General features: G+C 36.5%; 1 protein-coding gene across 1 annotated transcript in view; it reads right to left on the bottom strand.

Moving 5' to 3' along the window:
• ZCCHC14 (zinc finger CCHC-type containing 14) overlaps positions 1-10870 on the bottom strand; it is a 117687-nt gene continuing 106817 nt past the window's right edge. The window contains exons 9-13 of the mRNA XM_051974804.1: positions 10427-10518; positions 9479-9606; positions 7665-7805; positions 6104-7585; positions 1-4304 (exon numbers count right to left, since the gene is read on the bottom strand). Of these exons, the coding sequence (XP_051830764.1) occupies positions 4249-4304; positions 6104-7585; positions 7665-7805; positions 9479-9606; positions 10427-10518 (1899 nt within the window). The 3' untranslated portion in view covers positions 1-4248. The remainder of the gene's footprint in view (positions 4305-6103; positions 7586-7664; positions 7806-9478; positions 9607-10426; positions 10519-10870) is intronic.

Raw genomic sequence — 10870 nt, 5'->3', positions numbered from 1 at the left:
CCTGTTTTTAATTTTTATTTTCAGTACATTAAATTTACTCATAAAAACATTCTAAAAATGTACAATTTTTCCTTTTTAACAAAGTATAATAAAACATAAAAACCCCAATAACAGAATACTTGACATTTACAGTTCAAAATCAAATTAGCGGAATATTAAATATTTACAAAACTATATTTTTAAAAAATATTTATAAAGTTACATGCATTTGTAGAAGTGTGACAAAATAATGGCTCAAAAATGGGAAAATTTTCCTTCATTCCTAACATAAAATTATGTCCGAGAGTCTGAAGTTTAACTTGTACTTGAGTACATAAGGTTTGCTTTCACATTCAGTACCAAATGCCTTTTGCTATTTGTATGAACTTATAAACATGTAGAAAATTTGATGAGGGCTGTTAACAATACGCATGTTTATGTGGTTACATCTGGGGATTGATTACCTTTGCTCCACTCCCTCAAAGTTAATATTGTAGTAACATTTACCTTTGGCCTCAAACCAGCACAGTATATATACATATATATATACATATATATGCACATATATGAGTATTGCAAGTGTTACAGTTCAATATGCTCATTTTCATTAAGACCCTTGGGATTTTTTTTAAACAATTAAGCCTTCCTTCAGAATCCATGGCTTTCAATGTAAACTATTTGATTTGTTCTTTGGGACTAATCCACAGTGAACAACTATGGACAACAAAACTCACTTATGCACAAGGATTATTTTTCTTGGTGAAAATTGAGTTAGGGGTTTTTCCCCTACTAATTTAAGACTTTCCAACATATTAATGGCACCAGTTATATCAGTATGTAGAACTAGCAAGGCCAAAAAATTAAAAAAAAAAAAAAAGCCACTTATGCATCAGGGATGACAACAAAATGGCAGGGAACTATTCACAACCAAATTTTTGGCAGGTGCTTGATAGTAATCTAAGTTATAAAAAAAAAGATTGGAAGCCTATATACTGTGCTCAGAAAGATTAATGACTTGATATAGCTGAGTGATATTTTGGTAAAGTTACTACTACTGTGCCTCAATACATACAATTTGTAGTGTAAATGAACCATGTTGACCTCTTGCAATAAAGAATCTAGAGTTCTAAATATTTAATAAAAAATACTGAACCTATTGCCTTCTATTAACAAACTGACTCCTAGAATCTTTTGTAGGTTACACACAATGCTGGTTTTATTTCCAATATTTCTAATCATAAGGTGTGTTGTGAGTGTTTGTGTGTGTGTGTGTGTGTGTGTGTGTTTTAAAAGAATTTGTAGAAGTGCTAGCTCCCATGTACTTAGTACTCTTCAATAACCAGAAAGTTTTAACACTTTCCATTTTCTATACTACAATGAATTTAAAGTTAGAACATAAGGTAGTTAACTGTTCTTCCTTTAAAAAAAGTATTTAAATAGTTGTTTTATCCCACACTGAATTCTACTTCAACCTGTACATTCCACTACCCCTCCCACCCTGCTTGCCTGTTGGAGCAGAAAAGGGTCAGGATGAAGTGGAGTGGGGTAGTGGTGCTTGAAGCTTCTTTTAATACATGACAGACATACACAAAGAAGTGGCATTACCAACTACCTACCTGGTTTTTTCAGCCACTCTGAGATTGAGACCACAATTTAAAGCAAGATACTAAGAACCTGAAAGGGTTAAAGATGATCTGTGCCTAATAAGTAAATAAAGACTCTTCTAATGAAATGCAAAAATGCTGTATGGGCTTAGCTAATTTTGGCTTCTCAACAGAAATTCATAATACTGCTGGCAAATACTCTGAAGCCATAAAACATAGTAATTTGCTTTGGGAAAGCTCTCAAAACACTGGTATTTTAACCATTTCTGCATTGAGTTCTTTGTTTACTCATGAAATTTTGCTAACTTAAAATATCCTCATCTGACACAATGTACTGTAAACCCATTTTCAAACACAAGATTTTTTAAAAAATGGCTACTTCAACTAATTTGGAAAACAATATGAGCTGCTCAACTTGTGAATTTAACATTTGCAAATCAGAGTTTTAATTTTGTAAATTATTGAATTGTAGGTAAGTGGTTAATACGTACCAAACAAGTCAGAATGGTAACAGACACTTGACTCCCCGATATTATCCATTAAAAATACAACTTACATAAGTGAACATTTTTTTTTTTTTGCTATGAGACAGTCTCCAACAATGAATGACACTGTTGAAAATAGGGTTTACTTAAATACAATTTTGAAGTATTCGCGTAAAAAAAAGTTTGGCTTCCAGCACACATCCAGGCCACTGTACAAGGCCCTCAGAAATATTAAAAGTCGTAAACATCATTGAAAACTTCCTTTAACATAGTGTATACAGCATGACAAGTTGTTCCTACTGTCTAGAACTCTTTTAAGGCAAAGTTGCACTGTGTTAGTTCTTATCCTTCTCACATTTAAGTTTTATAGTTTTCCCAAAAGATCCAATGAAACATTCTCAAAAGCATTAGCAAACATCACAATTATTTCAATACTGTAATACGGTGTAGCATAAATAGAGCTGAAAATACAGAGGTCTGTAGCTTCTACATTGCATAGAAATAAGAAATTAATAAAATCTCGTATGTACTATTTTTTCACAAATTCAAATAAAACAACCTTTTTGCTTTGGTTTTCCATGAAGCTGGGAAACTGACCTCCAAAAATTTGAAACAAGTGTAGTTATTACTGCCATTTCCTATTACAATGCCTCTACTTTGGAACCAATTCTATGGCGTTCTGTTCTGAGGCTGAAATCCCCATTTCAAAATGGGCTGAACATCTTGAAATTTTCACGTAAACTTGATGGAAAACCCCTGGATAACAGCACTTTGCCTTCTCAGTACATATTGGTGATATAGAGGTTTTTGAGCATTTAAGTCCTATTTTAGCAGAAAATTACCTTTGTTCTCTAATCCCTGGCTTTCAAACCAAGTGTTACCATTCCAATGGATAAAAATTTAGGAATCCATGGTGAATATAGTATTCACTTTTACAAAATTATGTGCATTTAGTGGGGGCTCCTTTCAAGTCTTATCAATTCAAATGATACATTCTAGATAGCAAACAGAATTAGCTAGTCTAAAAGTAACAAGAGGTTGACAGGAAAACTTTAAAGTCTTTTGCTCGTTAATTATGAAATTGTACTATTGTTGAAATATCTGTCTCAACACCTCTGAATCCTTTAGCAGTAAGCCTTGGGGTAGTAGAAGTCAGCATTACATAAAAGAACGGCTTGCAAAAAGTCTGCTAACAGTGTTCAGCATCAGGTTGGTTTCAAACTCATTTACAAAAGTAGTGTAGTTAATATGTCTCTGAAAGATGGTTTCCACGTCTAATAGGAACAGGACTCAACGCTGTTTAATGTGTTAGGAAAAAAAAAAATAGGTGTTCTCAGAGCCATTATGACCCCGGCGTCTCTGGGACTTGGACCCTTAGGAAATTAAGTTCATTTTGCTGCTGGTCAGCGGTTTCTAGCTAATAAGTGTTGACAGTGTACATTTATGAACAGAAAGGACTGAAACTGCCACACATGTTTTACAGAGGGAAAGGAAAATATAAGATTGCTTTATTTGTGTAGTCGGCCATGTAGCCTGCTGGTGCCAATTCTTTAAGTGTGGGTCGTCTCTTTCTCTTGCACTGGTCTCAATACGCGTTAACATTGTCTACCAGAACTGCAGAGATTTTAAATCATTTTACATTCTTCTGTAGTGCAATCCTTAAAAATCCCAGAGATTAGTGCCTGACCACTTTAGGAAAAAAAAAAAAGTAGACATTTTACCTAGCCCAGGGGTGTCAGAGTCCGACTGGCGAAACTCCACTTTGAAAACTTCAACCTCCGGCTCTCAATTCAGATCACACGTAGCTGCCCTGGAATTATGTTTCAGCCTAGAAGGACCAATTACGGCAATGCTCTTCAGTAAATGTGGATTTTTTTTTTTTTTTTTTTTTTTTTTTTTTTTTGCATTGCAACAAATAATGTAGGTGGTAAACTTCACCAACCATCTGTGATACCCACTAGGCAAGTCCTGACATCAAGCTCCAAACTAGGATTTTGGCAATCAATAAAATTGGGTATGATGTACCCCTAAGCTAGATTTTTTTTTCTATCCAGTCTAGTAAAGTAAAGCACCTTTGGATTAAAAATATTAAGCTCAACAGCAACTAGACTTCTCAGTTTTGTATTTAATTTTCCTTATGTCTCCATGGCTTAATAGTGTTCTGTTGCCAGAGAAAAATATCAATCTGTGGAGTCCAGACTTTCTGCTGGAGGGGCATATTTCAACCTAAAAGTACCTGGAGAGAGGGGGAAAAAAAAAGGGTCAAATTTGAATCACTGCATGATTATCACAACCAAATGATTTGTCAAAATGTAGTTGCACAGCAGCCAAGCTCCTCACCTTGGTGCTGGAAATCGATATCTATCACTTGGTCCCACCAAAAAAAAAGTGGATTTTATTTTTTACAAATTTATAAAAGCAAAACCTTTTAATAATGTTGAACAAGATAAAACAGCTGCTTCTACCCTCATTTTAATAAGCTTTTTCTAAGCTTCAAGAAAGATTCTCATAGCTGGTATTGGGTCTGTTTAGGCATCCAATTGATTACATCTGGCATTCTGGAGAATCCTTAAAAATACTTAACTAAAATGCAAATAAGGCCTAATAAAATTGGAAATAGTTTTGTTTAATGTTCTAGAAAAGACTGCATGCATCTACCCTACAACGTCAGTACCTTGATCATAGGGGTTTAAGATGGTAGAGTAAATTTTAAATGCCCAGAAAATCCCCAAGTAATCCTTTAGTCAAATGTCAATGGTTTTCTTTTAACTTTTTAAAACTGAAATGGCTAAAACAGAGATTGGTTTAAGATTTTTTTTCTATCTTCTGGTACACTACTGAAGAGTCAGTAAAAGAAGGCCACCAGAAGGATGAGGATGAAGTACCCAAGGGAAAAATGAAGAGAATGGAAACTATTATGGGTCCCAGTAGGGGTGAAAAAATTAAGACCCGTATTAAAAAAGTTTTTAAGAGAAAATGATTTACTCATCAACTTCAAAGATTAAGAATCATGAAATTATGGAGCTAGAAGAGGTACTAGAAATCATCTTAATCCAACTGCCTCATTTATAGATGAGGAAATAAACCTGGATGAACCTAACTGCCCAAGGGCTACACAATGAATTAACAACAGAACTGGGACTAGAGCCCATGAACTCCAAATTTCCCAGTCCAATGCACTTTTTCACTAAAAAAACAGAACGTAAAACTATTTAATAAATACATCAGAACTATTTATTGTCTTTATGGATAGGTGAGGAGAGAAAGAAAGGGGAAAGGGAGATGAAAATTTATCTACAAGGAAAGGGCGACACAGATACACTCTTGGAGCTGGAAGTTACTGCAGAGATTAGCCTCCTAATTCTCTTTATAGCTGAAGTTGACCCAAGTGTCACACAATGAATTAGTGTCATAGCTAGGATATGAATCCAGGTTTCCTGACTTAAGACCTAAATACAGAAAAATGGAGACAAGGTGAGGGAGACAAGGATCAAAGTGCAGAAGGGGAAGAGGGCAAGAGGTAGAAAAATGAACAAAAATAAGGGCAAGGGTAAAGGATGAGAGGGAAAAAACACCTTCAAGTTGTGGTGTTTGGTGCACTGCAATTAGAGCCTTTTAAGTTGGTACTCCATGTCTTCACCTCTAGGTCTAAGTGGGAATATATCATATCTTGGGGCTAATTCCACAATGTGAGAAAAAAGGTCAGGCAATTTTAATGGGCTCAAAGTTTCCCACTCTCACCTAAGTGGTCCACAAAATATAGCCTAATTTGAAAGAATGCCTCTGTATGAGTTTCAGAGGCTACTCTTAATGGTTTTTAAACTAACACTTTGTACAGTAACTTTTTTTTCAATCTACTATTGTCACTGGGTCAACTTTTTTAAAGAAAGAAAAGGAAATAATGTAAAACTAAAAAAGTAATGTTTTTCTAAGTAATGAGTTCCTAACAAACAGGTTTCTATACCAAGAGAATCTGAATGCACTTAAGAGACAAACCAGGCCCAATATAAAAATGCTACAACTGTCAATCTTTACCTTGACGATTGAAATCCATTGGTGGCTGCTTGCAGTCCTGAGCCCGATGACCGGTGGCCCCACAGTTATAACAAGAAAGGTTTCCACTTTTTTTGTGGCCCGAACTGTTATTTCCCATCATTCCTTGGGCTTGGTACACCCCTGCTGTCCCTGCCATAAAGTTCTGCATTGGAGGAACTGCAAATGTGGACTGACCACTCAGGACAGAGTCTGGGGTTAAGTTACTGTTATAAGGAGAATGAACCACTGGGAAAGTTGTGCCGCTGCTGTACTGTTGTGTGTTGATGTAGCCATTGCTGCATAGGGGGTTGAAGGGCAGAAAGGGAAAAGTAAACATTGAAGGTCCTGAAAATGGGTGCTGAAAATAGTTAGCATAACTGACCGTCATACCACTTGAACCACAATTCCCACTACATCCACAGGAAGTACACACTATGCACCCTGGTGGCTGCTGCTGCTGTGGTGGCTGCTGTTGCTGCTGCTGCTGATGGTGATGGTGGTGGTGATGGTTCTGATTTGGTACAGGAATGGTTCCTGTGGAGCCACTACTACTGTTGCTGCTGCTGCTGCTGCTGCTATAGAAATTATTTTCTGTAACAGAGGAAAGTGTGGGGCTAGAACTGGGGGCAGGGCAGCTGGTCATGTTTGCCATGTTCGCAAATGAAGTTGAAGGGTGGCTGTTGGAAGAGGCAGTATTGCCATTTGCACAAAAGCTGCCTTGCATCGGGGCCACTGGCATGCTGCTCATTGCAGAAAAGGCCACTTTGGTGTTGGCTGTGTACAGGGCAGTCCTAGGGTTTATTATTGCCGGGGGCACGCTTATCTGCACATTATTTGAGCAGGATGTTTGTCCAGAAATTGCAGAATCAGCAGGAACAGACGAAGAGACCAGAAGTTTGATTGGTGGACGAGCCACGTGGAAGACAGTGCTAGACGTGACAGTAGCGGCAGTACTCGTTTCCACAACCAACGCTGGCTGCTGGGCTGTTTTTATCACTCTGTCCAGAGTGGAAGCATGGACAACTTTGGTCCGAGGACCAAAGGAAACTGTAGGTGATACTGAACTGCTTTCAGGAATCCCAGAAAGGACTTGCATGGGCTGGTGGGGAGAGGATGCAGGTAAGACTTCCATCATTGTATTTCCAAAACTCTTTTCCACTTTAATGCTGCCTCTTGGTCCAGATGCAACTTTATTTCTTTCTTCTAGAGACAAAAGTGAGTGCATAGAAGATGAAAGAAGCTTCATGTCTGTGTTTCCTCGTTCTGATTTGTGTACTGAATTTAGCATTCGAATAGGAGCTATGTGAGAGGCAGCTGCTGTCATCATTTGTGCTGGCAGGGGATGGTGGCCGGACGGATTTGAGCCTGCATCATTCTGCACTGGTAGAACCTGAGCTGTGGGTCTGGCTGAACTTGAAGTGAAATGATTCAGTAACATTACTGGCTTCTCCTTATCTGAACCCTCCAAGTGAATTTCTAAACCTAGAGATGGAAACAGACCTATGAATATAGCTTCACTAGTCAGGTCAATACAAATTTAAGTATTGCTTGGATTCCTTACGTCTCTCATTTTCCTCAGCACTGTCAGAGCTTTCTTCTCGAGCCTGGATCCCCATTGGGCTAGAAGAGGAACTAGAATACTCTGAAGAGCTGCCTTCTCGGGGCATCTGATGAGCTGGTTGTTCCACATCCACACGTAGCTCTGGAGAAGAAAAGATTGATCACAGACTAAAGAATCATGCAGAAGCCTGTTTGTGGGCTATGCATTAAATAATGCAACTTGACAATTTCTTTACTTTTAAATGCTCCCAAATTCTCTTGAAGTTTGATAAAGCAGAACACCATAGAAGACAGCCCTTTAAAGTAATGACTACTGAAAAGATATGAAAATACATACATATGAATATGTCTAGAAATGTAGAAATGTGTGATTTTTTTGGAGGGGGGCTGAGGCACTTGGGATTAAGTGACTTGCCCAAGGTCACACAGTTAGGATGTATTAGGTGTCTGAGCCCATATTTGAACTCAGGTCCTCCTGACTTAGACTTTATTTACTGCACCATCTAGCTGCCCTATATGGATGAATTTTTAAATGGCATGGAATTTAAGATAAAATCTTAATCCATATATTTAAATTACATTGTAGTGGTTTTCTATAACATTTCAACTACTCTTAGATTTCATTTTGTAAAAAGATTAACTTTTTCCATCATGTGGAAGAATACTACCTTACAATAATAAAGAAGATGTATTTTTCATTTCCTCAAAGTTAGTACAGATAAGATCAGGTAACTGACTGATGATAGTCAATTGGAGAGAAAAGAAAGAAACTCTGGGGATGCTACCTCTAACTAGAAATAACTAGGTGACACAAGATGGGGGATAGTAGGGGTGGAGAAGAACATTACAGTAGCTCCTAGAAACAATTAGCTGGAGGGAGGGGGAAGGAGGGGCAGCTAGGTGGCACAGTGGATAGAGTACCAACCCTGAAGTCAGAAGAACCTGAGTTCAAATCTGGCCTCAGACACTTAATACTTCCTGTGTGACCTTGGGCAAGTCACTTTACTTCAATTGCCTCAGGGGGAAAAACAAAGAACCAATTGGGGGAGTTATTTACTATTTTTAATTATTGTTGATTTTATATTAATCAGTCATATAATAAAAATGACAGGTAATACAAGATGCACTCTTTCCTCTTCACCTCTTACTGGATGGTCCTAGACTGCCCAGGACATATTTAACTTGATTACTTTAAACCACTAAAGGGTTAAGGACCTTTAAGAACCCCTACTAAAAACTTAAGATTCCTGGGCCTTTCCTTCTGCTCTAAAACGAAACTTTCTTTTATGTTTTATTTCTCTGAATTGGGATTTACTTCTTGTGAACAGAATCGATCTAGCTTTTCCTATTTGTATCCTCAGCACTTAGTGTAGTACTTATTAACAAAATGCTGGGGGGGGGGGAGGGGAAGAAAAGGGGAGAAAGAGGAGAGAGAGATAATGTCTTCATTTGTTTATGTTTTTTTTTTTTTTTTTTTTTAAATCAGAATTCCTCTTTTACTACTGCAGGACAACCTCATGCAGTTCTGTGTTTTTATTAGCAGCTCTCCAAGAAAGTAATGAAACTACAAAGTAGTTCATATTTGTAACTATAATAAATTATAAATATAATAAATAAATACACAAATAAAATTAGTTAGGCTAACTATTTTATATCATAAAATCCCCTAAAATTTAAGTTATTTGGTAGCTAGGACATTTCAATGGACTTCTCAGGGAGTCAATTGGCTTTTTTTTAAATTACCATGAAAAATTATTAAATAAAAATACTTTTGTTTTAAAAAGTAGGAACAAAATTCCCACTTATAATATTTACCTGCAGCATGGTTTCCACGGATGGTTTGTATAGGTCCTACATGGCTAGTAGGGGGAACTCTGGCTACACCACTATTGGTTATAGAAGATGGTGTTGAGGGATTCAGGCACCGTTTTTCTGACTTTTCCCTAGAAAAAGAGAAGCAGCTTAATCACTAGTCACTTAAGAATCTCATGTAATCCCCAAATTTTATTTTGAGGGGCAATGGAGCATAGCTAAAACACAATGGAAGCTGTTATACCAGCATAAAGAGTTTGGTCTAGATGATATCTCAAGTCCCTTCAAGTTCCATAATCTTTCCCCCACTAGCCCATGTAAGTACTTTGCCAGAAAGTGGTCTCTCATTGTATCATGGAGCCTGTCAAAGCAAAGTCAAAATCAAAAAATTCAATTCCACATCTACTTATTATGCAAGTCACAAATCTTTTTGAATTTTAACATCCTCATTTATATAAATTGGGCACAATCCTACTTTTATTACCTATGTGCTGATTTATTGTGAAAAAAATGATTTGTAAATTGTAAAGTATTACAAAACTATTAAATTATATTTTTGGATAATATTTCTTCATATACTTTTATTTTTTAAAATTAGTATTGAAATATTTGTTGTTTTTACATGACATCCACCTTTCCTCTCCTGAAAGTGGCATTCTTTGTAAACAAAGAATAACAAACTGTTATTATTGTCACATATTTCCTAAGAAGGAGATGTCAGATGAGTAATTAAGATGAAGATTAAATCAGTCCTTTAAATTATTTTCAAATTCACCATTAATGAGTATCTTACACAAGATGTATTTGCAGTATTTTATAATTAATTTAATCATTATCCATGTTTTAAATGGATAAATACTAAAAGCAAATAAAGCTTTTATCCTGAAGCATTCTGAAGAAAAAAGTCAATCATTTAGACTATTATAAATCAAGAATGGCTTTCATGCTTACTTTTCTAACTCCAGTTGAGTCTTGAGCTTCTTCTTTGCGCCCATTGTCAGGGATTCAAATTTATTCAAATCTTCCTCAGTCAGGCTCAAAAACTTACAAGAGAAATAAAGTAAATAATCATTATAAATCAAACGTGGATTCTGAAAGAAACCATGATAGTGAATTTAATAATCATTTTATGCCATCCCAATGACACTGGAGAATTAAGATGGCCAAACACCAAGAAAGGTGTGTTGAGTCTATGGCTCTAAAGTTTCAAGGAATGAACCTCTAACCTGGGTAAGGGTTGAGAATTTGAAAAGGGCCCCTTCACTGAGCGAATTCATAAAAAGGTCAGTGAGTAGCTACACACTGCCACATGCACCTCAAGTTATAGCTTAATCTTCACTTGTAAAAGTAAAACTAAGCAATTGGTTTTTTAAATCTCATTCCACCCCACCCCCA

The sequence above is a fragment of the Antechinus flavipes genome, chromosome 2, assembly GCF_016432865.1.
Source record: "Antechinus flavipes isolate AdamAnt ecotype Samford, QLD, Australia chromosome 2, AdamAnt_v2, whole genome shotgun sequence".
Classification (NCBI taxonomy): Eukaryota; Metazoa; Chordata; class Mammalia; order Dasyuromorphia; family Dasyuridae; genus Antechinus; species Antechinus flavipes.
The sequence above is the reverse complement of the archived record's forward strand: the minus strand, read 5'-3'. Positions and strand labels throughout refer to the sequence as shown.